Here is a 21,773-nt window from a genome sequence, read left to right on the forward strand (position 1 = left end):
AGGCATGGAAGAGGACGGAGGAGGCCTTTACCCAGAAGGGGTCCATATTTTATTAAACATTAAGAACTAACATACTAATTACCTATTTTCTATTCTTTTTACTATAACTTACTAACAAAAACTGTAAAATGTATAACTTTATGAAAAATATGGAATAAATGGCTTTATTATTATTATTATTATTCTCTTTATTTATTTATCATCTTAAGTTAGGTTAATTTATAATATGGATATAAAAATAAAATACAAAAACACTTACAAAAACAATACAAAATACTTATAAACATATTATAAAAAAACCTAACCTAGGGTGCCGCCAGCAGCGGGGCAAGGCCCAAGCTGCCGGTGGTCAGGGCTGCAGAGAGAGGAACCGACGGACTATTATTATTATTATTATTATGGTACCTATCAGCAATTGATCAATAAAATAGAACCCGAGAAATAATGAAAAGTTTACGTCGGTCGCCCGCCATTTACGTGACGGTGCGTAGTGACCCATGCTGAACAAAATTCGTTATTAATTGGTTATATAATATCATACGCCAATAAAACTTATGTTTTTGGTAAGCTAATGAAATGTCTCGTATATTTTGTAATAAAATAATTGCGGTATTGTTGTAATTTATTGAGTTAGGCGCATATTTAATCAGTACTTATGCCATCCATGCACGGTATAAAATCAAATATTTTAAAATATTTTTTCTACTCCAGCACTTAAATGTGTCAATTAAATGACTGACAGTGATATCTAAAGCAATGTCATTTGAATGCCTTGTCTATAGGCTCATAAGATGACTGCTAGCAGTCATCTTATGAGTATAATACAACTGCTTTATTTTTTTTAAAGATACAAGTTCCGATCATCTTGATTGAAAGAGGTATGTTTTCATTTACAATAATAACTCTTTTTTTTTTAAATAATAACTAAATTTTTTTTAAATAATAACTCTTTTTTTTTAATAATAACTCTTTTTTTGCTGCAGCTGTCATAGAAAAAGTAATGTATGCAACAGCTCATAATTGGTTCTTAAAATTCTAGGGTCTTTTTTTTTTTTTTTTTTGCTGCAGCTGTCATAGAAAAAGTAATGTATGCAACAGCTCATAATTGGTTCTTAAAATTCTCGGGTCTTTTTTTACAAAACTCGACTACGTCTCGTTTTGTAACTTCGACCCTTGAATTTTAAGAACCCTTATTATATCACTGTTGCATAAACTACTATTGTAAACGACTACAGTTATGACTACGGTTATTATGAAACAATAATAGCACGTTTAATACTCTTTCAAACGACACCTCACACGAACCGATCGGTCCCATAGGACTCAAGATGTGAACAAATATCAATAATGGTCGGCCGCCATCTTTGCCCCCCTTTTTTTCGACCCGTCCCCCACTCCATAAACTAAAACCGGTCATTTCGTACTCTAGAGATCACGAGGAACACATCCATACCAGTTTTAGGTATTTAGAAGAGATGTCGACGACTTTTCTCAAAACAGGCCGATTTCCACCTGTCTACAAGTCTCGCAACGCTTTTACTACAAAAAAGTTTTGAGATGTAATGTGAAACCAAGTCGGTTATTTTAATCAGTGCCAGGGGGTGTTAAAACCGTATCAATAAGATATCTTTAATTTGTAATACGTATAATGACTTGGCCATCGCACGGCTGCATAATGACAACAGGATCATCGTCACCTATTAAAAATAATTCTAATTGAACATAACGCAAGCGCTAATTGCAGTTTGAGCATTACACATATTTACGAGTACGGTACGAGTAAAGCATTATGTGCGATTGCCAAATCATTATATGTATTACAAATTAAAGATATCTTATTGATACGGTTTTAACACCCCCTGGCACTGATTAAAATAACCGACTTGGTTTCACATTACATCTCAAAACTTTTTTGTAGTAAAAGCGTTGCGAGACTTGCACTTTTTTACATGTAATGTTTTTGATGGGATCTCATCTCTTTTTGTAGGCAGTCCTTCTTTTCGGGTACTCATACCCATACTATGTATACACATATCATAACTAAACATATCTTCATTCATACTCACATCGTACATCGTAGTGTACCTTTACTTTACCTACTATTTGTAGTAACTGCAACAGTAACTTTGTAATATCATATATTTATATGGGATTACAAACTTACTTATGCAGTTCTTAGATCTTTAAAACGTGACTGATATTGCAATATTTTTAGGTTTACCCTTTATGTGGCCATTAAACCCTAACTCTGTACCAAATTTTAGCTCTCTGAGTTTATGGGAAGTACTAATTCTATTCTGATGATCATGAGTAAATGAATGTCATAAATGCGAAACTTTGCTTTCGCTTAACTTCGGAACTAAATGACCTACAGACTTGAAATTTTGGATTTTAAGTATGTGATTATAGCTTACTGGATGACGAAAATTTCTGCGTTCTGGTCTTATCCAGAGGTTCTCAAACAGGGGCCTGAAAATGCGGCGAAATGCTTCCAGTAAAGGATGGTACGGCAGTGTTTGCTTCGCGCTCGACTTGGCGGGGGCACTGCCGTGCCCCCAGATTTAATGTCAGCCAAAATGTCAGCCCTTTGAAAATAGCTGGCCCACGACTCAAGCCAAGTGATTCAAATTTAGTTCAGTTTGTTCCCACTGCAGCGCTAGTAGTCATCAAAACAAATATGGCGTCGAGAGCCAAACCCGTGAATGTCATTTTTAGTACTTGTGTGCAATTCTAAGTGAAATTAAAGCGTGATATTGTCAAAATAATATGAAAACATGGAGGTGCCAAATAATACCACATCTTCTGCAAGTTTTCGTGATATATTTGAGTCTGAATTGACAGAATACGAACAAAAACACCAAGGTTGGCTTATTGTTATTAAACTTATTATTTAGTAACATGCATGTTATTGTACTGTGTTTCGCGTTGTTATGATAATAACGTATAATAATCTAGTGTTATTTATTTTAGGGGCTCAAAAAAAACCATGGACCGCCGAAAAAGTGTTTGAGGTTATGAACAATATCCGAAAAGCTAGGGTGACCGAGAGTTCCAATCAACCCAGGACGTCTATGGACTATTACTGGTTATCAAAGTATGACATAATGAAAATAGAAAATAAAGAGTGTTTAATATTTAAACGGAAAACTCTTAAAGATCCAACTATATGTATTGTACCAAAAAACGAATACTTTAGCATTCTGGAAGAAGTGCATATATCTTGCGGTCACGGCGGGCGAGACAAAATGACACAAGCTATAAAGTCCAAATTTTATATACCAAAGAAAGCTGTAGAAATATTCGTTTCTCATTGTCCTATATGTGAAACGAAAAAACAGCTCAGGAAAGGAATTGTGTCTCAAGATTTCAATATCACGGGGCAGGTGGATTTAATTGAGTTCCAGTCTTGTCACGACGCCGACGGCGAATATAAGTGTATGCAAAGTGCTATTTCTACGTATGATACTCTGCAGGATGAATTTGTAAGTCATACTGAACATTTCTAACAAGGTGGCACAATTTTTTATTTTATTGACGATTTTTCCCTATTATATATAAATTATATATATAAATAACATTGGATAGTTACCTAGAGTTCCCTAATCCTATTATAAACCTACAAATAATTGACAACAAAATTAAAATCATCACAAATACTAAAAATTGAATAAACAATTGCTAGGTGCACCACAAATAGGCTAAAATTAGCAAAAAACCTGATTTTTACATACAAAAAGCGGCTAAGTGCGAGTCGGACTCGCCCATGAAGGGTTCCGTATTTAGGGGATTTATGACGTATTAAAAAAAAACTACTTACTAGATCTCGTTCAAACCAATTTTCGGTGGAAGTTTGCATGGTAATGTACATCATATATTTTTTTTAGTTTTATCATTCTCTTATTTTAGAAGTTGCAGGGGCGGGGGGGGGGGAGCACACATTTACCACTTTGGAAGTGTCTCTCGCGCAAACTATTCAGTTTAGAAAAAAAATTATATTAGAAACCTCAATATCATTTTTGAAGACCTATCCATAGATACCCCACACGTATGGGTTTGATGAAACAAAAATTGAACCCCCAAAATTTATAGTTTTTTTTTCTATTTTTGTGTGAAAATCTTAATGCGGTTCACAGAATACATCTACTTACCAAGTTTCAACAGTATAGTTCTTATAGTTTCGGAAAAACGTGGCTGTGACATACGGACGGACAGACAGACGGACAGACAGACTGACATGACGAATCCATAAGGGTTCCGTTTTTTGCCATTTGGCTACGGAACCCTAAAAACAGGTAACATCGTAATAAGCCTATATATTTCATAGAAACAAGTCTCAGCTTGATTTCATCCTTTAACTTCCCCTATACGATGATATTTTCAGAAAATGAAGCACACTAACCAGTATTTCTTTCAGACCGACGCCGATACGAGTTCAGGAATCTCACCAGATCGTCGGCCGTCGTCCACCAGCAACACTCCCAACCAAGCCCCTGACGACATCCCAGAATCCGATGACGCACACGCTCCACTGCCGTTCACCACACATCCACACAAGCGACAAACGTCCAATCGCAAACGCAAGCTAACAAACGAGAAAGTCTCATCCACGCATGAGGCGTTTGGTCACTATATTGCGGACAAGTTACAAAATCTGCCGCATAAGCAACGAATTTTTGCGGAGAAAATTATAAATGACGCAATTTTTGAGGCGGAGCTTGGGAATTTGAGTAGAGACTGCTATGTTTATGTGCCGGCACGGATAAAGACATCGGGTTCGGAGTGATCGTTTGACATTTGTTTACGTGTACCTATTGTACGTATTGATAGTTTTTTTTTAACTAGTGGCTTTGGAAGCTGCAGTCCTCGCGACTAGTTTAAAAAAATTGGTGAAAATGTCTGATGTCTGGTAAAAAATTGAATACCCTGGTAGTAGAAGATCCGGCATATATGGTCGACCTTCACCGATATGTCTGACGGGTGAAACTTACATATTATGAAAGAAAATATGTTCCTGAACCATGTTTTTTGATTAGGTGAATGTTTTCGAAAATAATCGCTTTGAAAGAAACAAAATGTATGTGATTTTTTTTTATTATTTTAACCCTATAGTGTGGGGTGTCGTTGGATAGGTCTTTATAAATAAATAGGGGTCTGCAAACAACATTTTTTGATAAAGTGAATAATTTCGGAAATAATAATTTAGAAAGAACAAAAAATGGTTATTCCTTCTAACTTTTGAAAAATCTATCCAAAAATATGAAAAAAAAATCATAAAAATAGTGCTTAAAAAACTCATTCAAACAAAATTAAAACAAACTTGATAAGTTAAGCCGTTTATGAGTTATCACTCAAAGTCTTCCCTTCTTATTTTATTTAAAAGCCTGGCAACCCTTATTTGTGACCGGATTTTCGCAGGCAACCCTATGCCACTGTATTCGCAATAAAATTACCATCATTTTGATGTATAATTCAAGCGTCAGACATATGAGTGCAAGTATCGATAAAAACTCACCTGTTTAAATACGGCAACCACATAACAGTGACCGGAAAAAAATAATTAAAAATAGTCTTGACCATATTTCTTTAGGCAACCCTATTTATTTATGTTCAGGAACATATTTTCTTTCATATTATGTAAGTTTCATCCGTCAGACATATCGGTGAAGGTCGACCATATATCGGGGATCTTAAGACTATGGGTATTTTAACCTAGCTGACTTCCGGAATTTAAAAACATAAGTTGTATATAGATGGTCTAAAATGTCTAAATGGTGCTTAAATAAGATGCTAATACTTAATGTTAATGAACATTCTAAAAAGGTAGTTCCTAATCTAATACCTATAATATGAATTTAAGTATGTACCTACATATATTTATATAATCTAAATCTAACATAGACATTTATCTTTTTTGTTTTTCTGTAAGTATGTGTGTAATATTTAATTGTTATTTATTGTTTAAATTTGTTTTTAAAGCATGACATTGATTTAAATTATTTTTAGATTTTTTTTAACATCCACCTAGATATATTAGACTTAGGTGTGACATTAAGCATAAACATTTTTAGATAGGTATTCAATGACATTCATTATAGTATTGTTCAAACACGATGGGTACGGTGACACATGTCATTTCAATACCTTAAAACACAAAATCTTGCAAAATTGTATTGAGATGACATGTGTCACCACCGTACCACAGATCATATAATACTCGTACCCATCGTGTGTGAAAAACGACAGCGTTAATTTTTTAGCTGCAATAAACAATTAAACAATACTATAGAAATGAAATATTTTACGCTAAACGTGGCTAAACAAGTAAACACTAGCCGATCTGACTGATTGTGATTATGACGCACTTTATGTAATATATATCATATAATTTTTAATAGATACTGACTTTAGTATAATACACTATTTGTATTAAAAATAATCCCTGACATAGTAGGTATTTCATTTGCCGCCCATCGTTTGTATAGTCGAACCTTTACGAAACAATTAAAACCCATAAACATTATATTAGCAAAAAGTAGTTTTCGTAGACTTTTATTATTATTGCAGACTAGTCAGACTACACACAGACGTAAGTACTTACACTATACGGTGAAACTTAATCGGTGATCAGGAGTTGAAAAATATTAATTACAAACCTAAAAGGAATTCAATACTGCGAAATCTCATGCAATTTACTTCACCATCTAATTAATAACAGTTAATGATATCTGTTGGCGACTGGCTGGAGTGCGACCTCCTTTATACCTTTAAAACGTTATACTTTTCTACTCTAGTTTGAATTCTTGGCTCTTAATATATCTTGTGTTGTGTTTTTAATAAATTAATTATAATATCTACGTGTTTGCATCATCTCATCATACAGTCAACCCCGTTAGCTATCAATATCGTTAATAAAATTAATAAACACTGGATATGCACTGGATAGATGGACACCCTATTTTTATTAAAGGGAAAGTAGGTGTACCTCAAGTGCCATTGCTTTGGCGGGGAATTTGACAATGACAAACCAAAGAGTAAAGTAAGTTGACTAACCCAGCGGTTTTGTAGTTTTGAATTTGGAACCTTCTATATTTCCATTATAGTTCAAAATTCGATTTGATTCTGTACTTTTAAAATTAAGAGGCTATAGGTAGACAGGCACTTAGCAACGTTACATAAAAAGCACTTCATGGCACCATAATTTTACCTCGTTACATTACATTCTTCCTAGCGTGTAGGTGTCCGAACATTTTGCAAGTAGTCAAGGCTTAGAGAAGGTTCCTACAGCCTACATTCAGTTTACATATATTATGTAGGCGTTTGAGAATAATAAGACATACAGTTAACTCGTAAATTGAGAGTATTGAGACCGATTTTATCGCAAGATTTATTAGTACGATTTATGGCGATCTTAAAACGTTAAGCGCACTTTCACACCTACTTAGGTATGTAACGTTTCCTTGTGTTTTCGTATGGTAGGTATCAGGGATGTTGCGGATGCCGATTTTTTGACATCCGCGGATGCGGATTTTTAAAGGCTCACATCCGCGGATGCGGATGTCAAGATAGTACCATAAAAAACGTCAAATGTCAAATATTACATTTTAGTAATTTTTATTTCAAAAAACCGGCCAAGTGCGAGTCGGACTCGCGTTCTAAGGGTACATTAAGTCCCACTCACGCTTGACTGCTCATTTCTAATAGGTTTTTTGGTTAATGTCTAAATTACCTAGCAGTCTAGCACTTACGCCAATGCTAAGACGTTCCTGTACCGACCTGTTCCACATCCGCATCCGCATTAAATCCGCATCGATTTTATGCGGATGCGGATGCGGATGTTGAAAATCATGCGGAAGTTCCGCGGTTGCGGATGCGGATGCGGATATTCGCAACATTCCTGGTAGGTATAGTTGGTCAAACCAATTTGTCAGTAAGTAAGAACCAGGAAAACTGTAAGTACCTACTCATCCTTTTCTTTTGGGTGCTAGTACTAGTGTAAGACAAAGATAGTATGATTATCTGTCTATGTTTGAAATGAGACAGTCCTTTGACAAACTAAGTGTTTAATGTAAGGTAAAAGGTCAAATTTCTATGAAATTATGACGTTTAAAATAACACTTGCACAGTCTGTGCTGTCAGAGGGGCCTGATCATGGTGATATCTTTAGGAAACTGCAAGTACACGGTGAGGCCTATTTTCCTGGGTTAGAAGCTGTAAGGTAAGATGGCAGTCGGTGCCAATTCTGAGATTAGATTGCGAAGCGGCACCCAAGCTTTCTAACTGGGGGTGTAGCCAAGATGACTATCGTTGGTAGATAACGCCTGACTTTTCGTGTCATCCTTAATTAATACTTAGGTACATTGTTTCTTTTCGTTTAGCAATTGCCGATGTCATATTGGTAATTGGCTAGCTCCCCTTGGTCCGTGGCAAAAAGCAACGCAAAGATGATAATGGCCCTTCCTAAACTAATTTTTCAATAGATTTGAACTTAGACTGCATCACGCCGCATAGTGCTGAAAAGTCCGCATTTTCTGGGCGTGTCTGTCGAGTACCTACTCTGCCGGTCAACACACTCGAGCCGCCGCCGTCAGTCGATACCGATACTAGTGCCCCGCCTTTTAAAACTAGGTATAGGTACCTACGTATTCAGAAAATACAGATATACATCATCTGTGAAAATGTCAACTGTCTAGGTAGCTGTCACGGTTCATGAGATACAGCCTGGTGACAGACCTACGGACGGACGGACAGTGAAGTCTTATAATAGGGTCCCGTTTTTACCCTTTGGGCCCGGAACCAGGCGTGTCTCACGTCTCACTCCGCGATTTCGTCGCTTTGTTACAGGAAGCTAAAAGTACATCCGTTCGGCCCCAATTTTGGGGAAAGCCATAAGCCGCGCGTGGCGCTGTCGCCACCTAGCGGCTATATCTGTGCTGATCGTTACAGACGCGTTTTGTTAGAGCAGCCATACTCAGTGTGTTCCGCGGAACCCTAGGGTTCCGCGACACCCCTGCAGGGGTTCCGCAAGAATTTAGAACACTATGTTTTAGTCGCCTCGAAAAATGTTACTATGCTGCCACCGTATTGTGGGTTCCATCAAGTATTTCGCTTTCCAAAAGGGTTCCGTCGGCCGGAACCAAAAAGGCTTGCTCAAACAGGCGCGTTTTCGGGCGGGGCCAGCGGGGCGCGCCGCTTTTATGGCTCCTCTACACGATGGGCCAGCGCCGGCCACTCCAAGGGACGCAACCATGCGGTAGGATGAGATAGCAATATCACTTGCTCCCTCTAACGCATAAATGCGTCCCTTGGAGTGGCCGGCGCTGGCCCATCGTGTAGAGGATCCATTACACGCTTACGCCGCGCCCGGAAAACGCGCCTGTGTGACGAAGCCTTAAGGCGCGAAATTCAGAATACTTATCTTATACGTTTAAAAAATATATACGTAATATACGTAATAATATACGTAAATTAAATTTATACCTCGGCCGATTATTATTAAGTTATCCATATTTCCTGAGATTTGATAACATTTGGAATGTGTGAGGAGGTCCTCATTCTGGGCGATATAAACACGAGATCCCAATAATAATAAAAAACTTTAGTATGTACAAAAAAGATCGGTAGATTTACGAAAATTCCTTACGTATTCGACTATTTTTAGGGCGCTGAAAACTATAAATAACCTATATTTTTCTCATTTGATTAATTAATAATTATCTAGCTTATCATTCACCGGCGGGTATTGACGACGGACAAGGTGAACATGTTTACTCTCTGATAATGATTCTAGGATACTTCGTTATTATCAATTTACTTACACAAACAACAATTATTCATTATTTTATTTACCTATTTATAGCCTTTGAGGCCATACTTTAATTGGTAGCATACGAGGACACATGCTGATTCAGTTTTTATTCGCGCAATTTTGTTATTTTATGCTTATAAATACAGCCCAGACAGCTGTCACTTGTTTATCTAAATGGTGACCTAATTGTAATATAATGTAGCCTACACACTAAGCGTGCTGTCATCAATATGTTTGGACAAAGTCAACCGAGATGACATAAGGCCAGAGCAGAGGGCCTACCGCGAACCACGTTCGAGGTGTTGCGTCCCTGTCACACATACTTACGAATTTACAAGTGCGACAGAGAGGTAACACGTCGAACGTGGTTCGCGGTAGGCCCTCAGTTGTTTACCGATTTACCGAAGACTTCTGACATCACGTCGTTATCACAGGAAAACTGTATCACCGACCAACAGAGACCCTTCTATCCTTACGCTAATGTTTAAATTGCTTGGAGTTCTGAGGTCACGCATTGCGTCCGGAGATCTATGTACGCTGGTCGTTTCTTATAAGTGCATTTCTATATATAGAGCCAAGGTAAGTGATGTCAGGCTTGGAGTTCGAGTCAAAATAAGTACTACGTTACCGGCATGCGAATTTCGTCGTATCGTTTTATAGCCGTTCGGTATTCCACTTTATTGAGTTTATTGCATTAAGTTATGCGCGTTCTCGTAGTAAACAGTTGGATTTACTTCCTTATATAGCCGTGACATACTTTCAAGAGTCGACGCATGTACTATGTATCATATATGTTGGTTTCCATGCATAGAGTGTCGCGTTTTGTCAAGGATTGTGTAAGTAGGTAATTACTTGTATAACCAGTCTATCTGATGATTTTATACACTTCATTTTGATTAATATTGTACGAATTATGACTCCTAAAGGGCAAGGTCAAGAAAACAAGCAAGTAAATAAATAAAAATCTTTATTATATACATTAAATTATTGATCAAACTAATTATAATCATAAAACTTCTGTTATTGAAGCCGTCAATCATCACGTTTGGGGTCCGAGGACGGGGCCCAAACTAATACATAAAGATGTCTACAGGAAGGAATAGATCAGCCTTTACTAGTTTCAGATCTCAATGGTAAAGTCAGGAATGTATTGTACCAATACAGATTACGCAAACATTCACGCATGTCATGACCGGGATTTGTTAACACGTGCATTCTGTTAAAAGTTAGAAAGCAGGTCTTTGAATAGGAATCATTAATGTTACACAAAAAGTAACGCGAGATATAATGGCATGTACTTTGTCGCGAGGCAACGAGTCCTTCTATACGACGTTTAGTGGTGGTCGTCGATCTCCTGTTCCTGCTCCTCGTCGAACTCGGCGTCCTCGTCGGCGGTGGCCTCCTGGTACTGCTGGTACTCCGACACCAGGTCGTTCATGTTGCTCTCGGCCTCGGTGAACTCCATCTCGTCCATTCCTTCCCCAGTGTACCAATGCAAGAAAGCCTTGCGCCTGAACATAGCCGTGAACTGCTCCGAGATGCGCTTGAACAGCTCCTGGATGGCGGTGGAGTTGCCGATGAAGGTGGCGGCCATCTTGAGACCGCGGGGCGGGATGTCGCACACGGCGGTCTTCACGTTGTTGGGGATCCATTCCACGAAGTAGGACGAGTTCTTGTTCTGGATGTTGAGCATCTGCTCGTCGACTTCCTTCATGGACATGCGACCGCGGAAGATGGCGGCCACGGTAAGGTAGCGGCCGTGGCGCGGGTCGCACGCCGCCATCATGTTCTTGGCGTCGAACATCTGCTGCGTCAGCTCGGGCACGGTCAGGGCGCGGTATTGTCTGCTTCCACGGGAGGTGAGGGGAGCGAAGCCGGGCATGAAGAAGTGGAGACGAGGGAAAGGAACCATGTTGACAGCCAACTTTCTGAGATCAGCGTTCAGTTGACCGGGGAATCTGAGGCAGGTAGTGACACCGGACATTGTGAGGGACACCAAGTGGTTGAGATCACCGTACGTGGGGGTGGACAGTTTGAGCGTGCGGAAGCAGATGTCGTAGAGGGCCTCGTTGTCGATGCAGTAGGTTTCATCTGTGTTCTCTACGAGCTGGTGTACTGAGAGAGTCGCGTTGTAGGGTTCTACGACTGTGTCTGATACTTTTGGCGAGGGGACGACGGAGTATGTGTTCATGATTCTGTCGGGGTACTCCTCACGAATTTTGGAAATGAGGAGTGTTCCCATACCGGATCCAGTACCGCCACCGAGCGAGTGTGTGAGCTGGAAGCCCTGTAGGCAATCGCACGATTCTGATTCTTTGCGTACTACGTCAAGAACCGAATCGACGAGTTCAGCTCCCTCAGTGTAATGACCCTTGGCCCAGTTGTTGCCGGCGCCAGACTGTCCGAACACGAAGTTGTCGGGGCGGAAGATCTGTCCGAAAGGTCCAGAGCGGACAGAGTCCATGGTGCCGGGCTCCAAGTCCACCAGGATGGCGCGGGGCACGTACTTGCCGCCGGAGGCCTCATTGTAGTACACGTTGATGCGTTCCAACTGCAGGTCCGAGTCGCCTTGGTAAGCGCCGGTGGGGTCGATTCCATGCTCGTCCGAGATGATCTCCCAGAACTGTAAAAGAGAGAGATGATCCGTTAGTTCCGGAATAGGGCGCCACACGGAATGCAGTCGATTAAAATGCCTTCACGAAAGCTCCGCGCCATTGCGGGGCGTCGTAAGTGCGTCTCGGCTCATTGCTACTTTCGAACCGGTTGCGTGTCGAGTAAGCGATACCTCGGAAGAGCCAAGTACTCGCAGCCTCCGTTATTGTTCGAGTTCCATTCAGTTTGAAAGTGGAAGTGAGACAATGCATAACTCAGAGGCTGTCAGCTACAATAAAGCTCAATGAACCGCGTAAATGGCGGACAGGATACATCTTTAATGACTTCAGTGCAGACTGTTACGCAAGACAATGGCCTGAGTTATAGCACGCGTCGCCTTGCCGACGGGCGACGCCCACGGCTCCCCCGTATTGGGCTTATCCCTCCATATAAGTAGAGAATGTCTTGCCTCGTTCAGCTCATTAGCATTCGAATACTAGTTTTCGATTCCTTTAAGACCGTGGCCTGATTTCAGGTGACCATATGTTCGCCACAAAAAACAACAGTATATATTAACACGCGAAAATTATTATGGAAAACAATTGTCTAAACAAGTGAAAAGAGTGACGTAAAAGTCATGAAGTGTCTCATTGGGTTACGTAATGTGCAGACTAAATATTGTAGAAATCCTTGACAGGACAAAAGCCTCAATTTTAAGTCAAGCGTTGAACATAGCAACTGTTCGAAGAGCATTAACATTCATCGGGCCGATGGCTATGATGTCATCCTGCAGTAGGTGTGTGCTGAGGCGAGCGACTCGGCTCTGACAACTCCTTATAAGGAGAAACTGACTAATGCGGAGGCTGACTTTTTGGTTCAGGGCTATAATTCGATGAATAAATAAGATTTAAATTGCCATTAAACCGAGAAATAAAACATCATCTTTTAAAGTCCTTAGACAGTTATAATGGCCTTTTTAAGAATCAATTAGTCGAATTTCGTCGTCTGAAATTACCGTAATTACAGCGACATGTGAATGCGACTTTCAAAACATGACTGATGATTTTTAATAACAACAAAAAGTGAAAGGCTGGTCGATAGCGCGAAAGGCTGCTTTCTTAGTCGTAACTAGATAAGAGAAGGTATGATGAAAGCGGCATGTGAACGGCGGGCCACTTGCGAGAGTTGCGAGGGAAACCGCGGCTCTGACTAGTGCACAATAGGTGTTGTGTTTTGTGCCACCTGCCTGCCACAATAGGATCGCCGCAACCGCTAAATATGAAACTGAATTAATTCATGCCCGAATTGAATACTGGGCTCTCGAGACAAAAATACTCATGTAAGTGCATTTGGAGTGTACTCTGCGTTATGGCGGTCGATGGCTATTTATTTATACGCTCTGGTCATCGGCCGCGAGTTCAACGCCCGTCGCTATCTAGCCTTAACTTGCGTCTAAACCGGATAGCTGATAAGGCTCCGCTGATTCTTGTGAGAGAAAATGAGAAAACACCTATTAAATCCAGATGAAATCAAAACGGTCCTAGAGTTAGGCCAAGAAAAGTCTGCAAAAATTTTGATAGCATAAGTACGCATTGCAAGTGTTATTCGTCATAATTTCATAGAAGTTTGACTTTTAAAATAACATTTGCACTGTGTGTGCTATCAAAATCGTTACAGACTTTGCTTGGTCTAACTTTAAAACTTAAAGTAGTCAGACATCAAATCAAAATGGTTCTAATTCTAATAAATCAGCGTCAAATAGTGTGCTCAGCGGAGTGGAAAAGCTGCTTGAATCACCATAGTGTTCCAATTGTTTCGTACAGCAATCATGCCCTCAAATTGCCCGTGACCTCATACCCAGACAGCTTTGTTCTCTGTATTAAAATCGCTGAAATCTCAACCCACTGTGACTAACCGTATTTTGTTTAGGGATATTTCAAAAACTACAGAAATGATCCCATAAAGTGTTCCGTGAACGAAGTTTAAACTAGGTACTATTTGCACAAGGCCTTATACTCATGTTAATATTACGTAAACAGAATGAAAAGTATTGACACAGCTTATATTGTAGGTGTTAATTGAATGCAAATGCAACTACCATCTTTCTGCGAAGAGATTCCAAGGCGTCTCATGATTACTGATTCACGTTCTTATTCTTAGTAAAGTGAACGCACAGTCTACGGCTCTACGCAAAGAATATTTATGGGAAAGTTTTCATCTTTAATTTTATTCATTATTCATTCGACTTTGAAAACAATGAGTGAAGTTAAGACTCTACGTGTCTATTGTAAATTTATTTTTCACACAAAGACGTAACCATGGTATAATAATATACTGTAACTGATTTTGTCAGAGTGGTAAAAAAAAAGAAAAGCTTACTTTTTCATAATGTAAGTAACAATTTCTAACCATGGCTTGAATTCAAGAAGTTGTGTACACTATGCTCAATGTTGCATGCTCTTAATTTAGCAATAGATGGGTTTAGCTGCCATATTGCAAGCCATCAACGTAAAAACAGACGTTCAATTAAGGGCAATAAATTTGAATCCATCATTGTACCGCAACAACGGAATATAAATGCGGATAACATTCAATGCGTAACAGCTTATTGATTGACCCGTTACCTCCATTCAAAAACGGTTTCTCTTTTATTATCATTACATTACTACTCGTGTAGAATGACTTTGTAAAAACAGGTAGGTACTACATGTATTCCTTATTTTGCCCTTTGAATTTTGAAGTATACATTTCAGCCTAGTCAAGAGAATAGAGAACGCCAATCGAAATTTAAATAATGTACCTATGTCAATAATCACGACACTTTTCGTACACATGATTCCGATATAGGTTCCTATTTTTACTAGTCAATAAACGAATGTCATTTCAGCTACGGCTGTTCTCGGTTAAACTTCGAATCTCTACAGACATAGATAACAGGGATGTTGCGGATGCTGATTTTTTGACATCCGCGGACGCGGATGCGGATGCGGATTTTTAAAGGCTCACATCCGCGGATACGGATGCGGATGTCAAGATAGTACCATAAAAAACGTCAAATATTACATTTTAGTAATTTTTATTTCAAAAAACTGGCCAAGTGCGAGTTGGACTCGCGTTCCAACTTCCAAGGGTTTCGTACATTAAGTCCCACTCACGCTTGACTGCTGATTACTAATAGGTTTTTTTGATTAATGACTAAATTACCTAGCAGTCTAGCACTTACGCCGATGCTAAGACGTTCCTGTACCGACCTGTTCCACATCCGCATTAAATCCGCATGGATTTTATGCGGATGTTGAAAATAATGCGGAAGTTCCGCGGTTGCGGATGCGGATGCGGATATTCGCAACATCCCTGATAGATACTCTAGCAGACATAAATTACAATGCCCTTAAGTGATATTTAAGTTCTGTTCTTGCGAAAGACGAGTGGGTAGGGCTCATACATCGTTATAAAGTCGTTCTCAATTGAAATTGATTACACATATGATCTTCTTAATGTGATAAATCAATTCAATGTGTATTGTTTCTTTAATTTGCTTAGATTTAAATCAAGCTCGTATGAGTCGTAAACTGATGATGCATTATAGGCATGCTTATGCAGCCAAAATGACAATCATAAAATAACATTATGTAGGTATACTAATGATTCTCTCATATTATGAATACGTTATTGACAACTCTATAATAGGGTAATTGTGTCTGTTTGCCGTCCAGTGCCTGTTTCCGTCCACTTGGCGGAGTTGCTACAAAGAATTGCGGAAAATTTGAATATAAACAAGCCTTCTCACACATGTTTGGATTTGTTGCAATCCATAATGTCTAAGCAATATTTTTACCAAAATAAAAGTGTTATTTGACAAATAGCGGCTTTAAAAAAAATTATGTTAGTGGCGGCATTGCATCCAGAGCTTGAAAACGTCATTTTGCAAGAAAAAAAAAGTGTTGGCGGCAAATGTTCACGGTAAGTTTATTAATTAATTTAACTAGTTTAAGTTACGTTATTGGCACATACTGCAACTTAAAAGTATAGTAAACGCAATTTTAAGTGTTTTTTATAGTTTTTTCATAATAATCTTTGATAAATTTAGTGGACGAGTACTGACATACTAATTTTGAAAAATATTTAGTTTCCGACCACACGGACGGTAACTGGAACAGCTAGGTGAGTATTTGTTATGATCGTTTTACTTCAAAAGACTTATAAACTACTATATATTTTCTCTTAAAATGATGTTTCTTGCTTATAAGATTATACATTTTAGTTTTCGTCCACGATTTTGTCAGTGTTGCTTGATTAAAATCATGTTTAAAATACGTGGTCGAAAACTAAAAATAGCTTTAAATATTGTTTCAGTTTCCGTCCATGTACTATGAGTGGTGTAGACGAGATTTATTATTACATGATTACTGAGGGCGAAAATAGCAATTCGTGGATGAGTTTCGATTTTGTTCGACGAAATGAAAGAATTGAACTGAGTCCGACAATGAGACGATTCCACGAATTGCTATTCCCACCGGAGCATAGTGGTTTGCCCCAAATATGCGAGGAAATAAGTTAAAATAGGCAATTAATTATTTAAGCATCAAGCATTACTCGAATCTTAATATAAAAAATGTCAAATCTTAATCGATTTTCCCTCCTTAATATCTCGCGCACGAGTGTGGAGCGGGCTTTAAAATAATTGAAATGTCTATGATTATTAAGCAGTATTTACACGATGTTACAAAATAGTCCTGCAAGAATGAGACATATAATTGTCTCCCTATCTCGCTCTATATCCTACAGCATGAACTGATAGCTGTACCAGGCCGTGTGGATGCTGGTTTAATAAGTATCTGTTTTTCGCTCTCACTTAAGCCCCGCATTCACACTCCTACCTTGTAGGCCGCCTCGTAGTCCGCCTCGTTGGGTAGGACTGTGTATGGGGGTTGTAGACTACGAGCCGTCCTACCGTTTAGCCGTTTGTAGGACGGCTCGTAGTCCACAACCCCCATACACAATCCTACCCAACGAGGCGGACTACGAGGCGGCCTACACGGTAGGAGTGTGAATGTGGGGCTTTATAAAACTGCGTCCTTAAAAGCCATCTCTTTCTCGCTCTCACTCATGGGTGCGGTTGTCTGTTACACGGCTTTAATGGACGTACATACGGCGGATCACCTTACACACGATCGAACGTGCGCCGGACCGCAAAGTCACGGTCCGGGCGTCTGTAAGGCCAAGCGCGCACCACGATTTTAATTTTTGCGAGACGATTTTAGAATCGCGCTGTAATTTATCGCAGAAAATTCACTGCGCGCACTGCGATGAAAAGTCGACGATTTGTTCATTCTCGACATGGATTTCGTACCAGTCGCCAGGCGTGAAACAATATGCAATCGCTGTATGACTGAGTATTTATACCACAAAGGTGATCTCCTTCTATTTCTATAATTAAACGGTCAACATCTAGCGTCTCATCTTGTGACTCCATTGGAGAAGCAGGTTCCGATATGTTGACTCTTGGAGAGCGAAATGCCGACTGAGGTCCGGGGTGCGATTTTATTATCGCAGTGCGCGCGGGGCCATACAACTCCGTATGCTGCAATTCACTTTGTGACAATGGCGTCGCGAGCAGTCGCGGAAAAATGTGACAAATCACAATTTTAAAATCGCTGCGATTTTTTTGTCGCATATGCAAAACAAAACTAAGTCGGTACTAGTAACGTACATAGCTTAAAAATAAATGATTCCTTATTATATTGATATTATATATTATAAATGCGAATGTAACACTGTTTGTCGGTCTGAGTCCTGAGGAAGGAAATATATATAAATATTTATCACGAAAATAACCATTCTACGCGGTCGAAGTCACGGGCAGAAGCTAGTAACTAACTAAGAATTATCTATATAACATAAAAACAAAAAATAAAGATAGGTATAATTGATTTTCAATGCAATAATGCACCCTACAGTACTTTTTCATACAGTGGACGAAAACTGACTCATACGTGGACGAAAAGTAGCTCACAGGCGGACGGAAACTGAAATAACCCTACTTTTTCAAAATATATTTTTTATAAAATAAACCGTAAATATTATTTAAAGTCACGTAATATTAACCTAAAATAGACAATATGAGCAATACAAACAAATATAGCACATTTAAGTAAGACTACTTAAATATTTTTTTTTAGCATTTCAAAGTAGACATCTCCTATAATTGGACGGTATCTGACACAATTACCCTACAAGCTATACCTATCTGATTCTGAATTGGTAATACAAGTTAATTTCTTGAACCAACTCTACCGGAAATGTAAGTAACAAAAAGAAGAGTTTGTAGTAATAGTATATTAGCTGTATTTTACTATGTCATTATTTCTAACTTTTTGTTGTAAAGCTCTTTCGTTCTTATGTCAAAACATAATTATACATTTTGACTGAGCAACGTTGCAAGTCGGTTTGGAGTTCGTCTAAGCTAATCACCGACTTTGATGTGATTGATGTGTGATTTGATGTGATAAAGTGTGACATTGCCATTATAAACGTCATATTTCCATAGTAATTTGTAGTTTTAGTGACGCTTCCACACTTTCCCTGCAAGGTCTGTGCAGTTAGCTTGGTCTTCAAACGTTACTTTGGATATAATTAACGCTCTAAGAATCATCGAATACAATTTCCTAGCAATTAATCTTTTGTAGCGAAGAGAAATTTGTAAATTACCAGATCGATATCAGCCAATGGCCGGTAAGCAAATCGCATGGTTCTTGCACCGGGTTTCACCCGGGCTCGAAAGCCGATAATTGTGTGCAATTCAAACAATTAACACTTAGCCAGCATGCAGCCAGTGACCTATATTGCGGAAACAATTTGTAGAATGCAGTGACGTTGCATCAAAAACATTTGTAGGCAATCCGGAGCCAATTTGGTTTTGTTTATCTTTACGAAGAGCTGATCAGTTCAGTGAACTATCTGAAAATTAAAAGCCGGTAGGAATCGAGCGCCTGAGTATAGGTGATGTTTATTTTATTTGTATGAAGACACATTTTGTCTTTCTTAAGGCCAAAAAGATAAATCCTTAGTAGCATACGATTATCTATCTTAGTTAGGTACTCTCAAATCTCTCAATGAGACTTTGTGATGGAGGGATCCATTTTCTGACTTTTCTATCGCCATAACACGATTTAAGGCAAATATTTATTTATAATTTGTAACCACTGGCCAACAAAAAACATAGGGTACAATCTAATTTGTAGTCTTTTTAAAACTACTTGATTATTCACACGAAAGACAAAAGCAGCACACTTAAAACAAACAGAGTAGAAACAGCCGTTTGTGAAATTATAATGATGTTGTAGAGTAATGGCCGCAGTTGAGCTCATTTCCATGTCATTTTCTTAAACACCGGCGCTTTACTTCTAATTACCTATTCAGGCAGATAAATGCTACAAAAACTGTGGCAATTAGGTACCCTCTTAGGTACTTCAAAAATGCTATTGTATTGTAATGCACCGGCGCGCTGTTCACAAATGTATGTTACCGGTATAGGATTTATTAGAATTTTAATCAATGGCAAACAGATTTAAATTTAGATTTGATCCCTAATCAGAATGCCTAAGGTATAATAAAAATAATTTGGCAGCAAAAAGATTCAAAAAGTCCCAGGAGTACCTACTCTAAATAGTCCAACGTAGGTACTTACCTATTAGACACGTACTCCGCATATTCCAAGTACCTATGTTGCCATGCAATATAATCCTTTATTCTTTTTTTACTACATAACTTTCTTACAATAAAAGTTCTGTAGGTACGATACAGTTCAATATCTAACTGTTAATTCAAATCATTATTGATTCGAGAATCTCGAATCAATAATGATTTGAAATCGAGATATTGTTCGAGATACTTTCCGGAACTGGTTTACCCTCGGTTTACCTTTACGACTATGTTATGTCATTAAATTAAATGTGTTATCTCATCTCAATCCGCCGTGTATCGTTGTTTTTTTATTTCTCTCGCGCGCGATAAAGAACACGTCAACCGTTGAGTCATTGCCCGTTTTGGAATTATAATCGAAGTATTGCTGTGTTGCATTAGTCATTTTGTTAATTCTTGGTACCTGTTTACAAAATGTCGTATACAACAAAAAATGTATTAGCTACTTACTTACAAAGTTATAGTAACAACTTTACAATGCTGGTTCTTTTTTCTCATCAAACTACACCAGTAGGCATTCTGGTAGGTATTTCTGGTTGACGCTGTGTTGACACCACAGTTGACACTTAGATTTGGCTTGGCACCGACTTCAAACGTATGAGTTGCTAGAGCATATAAAACGGGATGATATTTTATTTTATCCTTTTTGAAGTCGGTTTTACTTTTTTAAAGATTAGTTTTTGTCTATCCCTTGTACATTTCACGTTTTGACATAAGCTCTAAAGAGTCTTAAGTAATTGACTCGTATTGCACTGATATAAAACTTTAAGCAACTATTCACGCAACGGTAAAAGAAAAGAAATCTGGGCATGCGCGAGAGGGTGTGACAACCCTAAAACCGCGCGTGCGTAAACGCGAAAATTCAAATTTCGAACTGTCCTAATTTGACACCTCACTCGAACGGAACTATGCAAGAGTTCCCACAATTTCCTCGCAAAACCTCCTTTTCGCTTTCACATGAGCTATGTATACAATATAGTACAACTAAAGAACTTAGAATTTAATTGTATGTAAATATAAGCTCCGTTATAAATGTAAATTAGAAAAGATGTGCGAATTACCTTAGCTCCAATCTGGTTGCCGCATTGGCCGGCTTGGATATGCACGATTTCCCTCATATTTAATGTTTTTAAAATTGAATAAATTAACTAACACTAGACGCGACTCTCGCGGCGCACTGCTCAAAGATTTGATCAGTCGTCAGGCTCAGTGGGGATTTTTGAGGCTAGTTTCGCCTCCGCGCCGCGTCTGAATGAGGCTCTGTGATTGGCCGGCGCGGCAGCCATCTTAGCATCGCTGCTAACTTCGCTTTGCTTAGCCAGCTGATAGCGCCGAAATTGAGAGATTCTGCTTTTCTATATATGGATATGATGTTTTTGTTCCGTTTGTTTTATGGAATACAGTTAAGGTGACGGTAGAGGTGGGTAAATTTTCAGATTCTGTCAATTTACCCCATTTCACACACAAGCGCACTTCACGCACACTACCTCACTTTACTGGGATAGGTCACTGACCCATCAAGTTTTTTTTAAGATAGCGTTTTGAGTTTAGTGGCCTCCTTTTAGGAAAAGCGTTCCATTGAAAGAAGAAAGAGAAACAATACATTTAATCTTGCTTTCCTTGTCTGTTCATGTCACACGTGACGTATTTAAATTCTAATAATTCATTTGGT

The 21,773-nt window shown here is 38.7% G+C and overlaps 2 protein-coding genes across 2 annotated transcripts; one reads left to right on the plus strand and one right to left on the minus strand.

The window, feature by feature from the left end:
* The first annotated feature begins 2,655 nt into the window (after positions 1 to 2,655).
* Positions 2,656 to 4,783, plus strand: LOC134657952 (KRAB-A domain-containing protein 2-like). Its single transcript, XM_063513553.1, has 3 exons — positions 2,656 to 2,862; positions 2,971 to 3,482; positions 4,415 to 4,783. Exons 1-3 carry the CDS (start codon positions 2,775 to 2,777, stop codon positions 4,781 to 4,783), a joined length of 969 nt encoding a protein of 322 aa, XP_063369623.1. The 5' UTR covers positions 2,656 to 2,774.
* Positions 4,784 to 11,005: 6,222 nt separating this feature from the next.
* Positions 11,006 to 21,320, minus strand: LOC134657948 (tubulin beta-1 chain-like). The gene is made up of 2 exons (XM_063513549.1): positions 21,163 to 21,320; positions 11,006 to 12,428 (listed from the first exon to the last, which is right to left on the minus strand). Exons 1-2 carry the CDS (start codon positions 21,217 to 21,219, stop codon positions 11,139 to 11,141), a joined length of 1,347 nt encoding a protein of 448 aa, XP_063369619.1. The 5' UTR covers positions 21,220 to 21,320; the 3' UTR covers positions 11,006 to 11,138.
* Positions 21,321 to 21,773: the final 453 nt, after the last annotated feature.

This window comes from Cydia amplana, chromosome 21 (assembly GCF_948474715.1).
Source record: "Cydia amplana chromosome 21, ilCydAmpl1.1, whole genome shotgun sequence".
NCBI lineage: Eukaryota > Metazoa > Arthropoda > Insecta > Lepidoptera > Tortricidae > Cydia > Cydia amplana.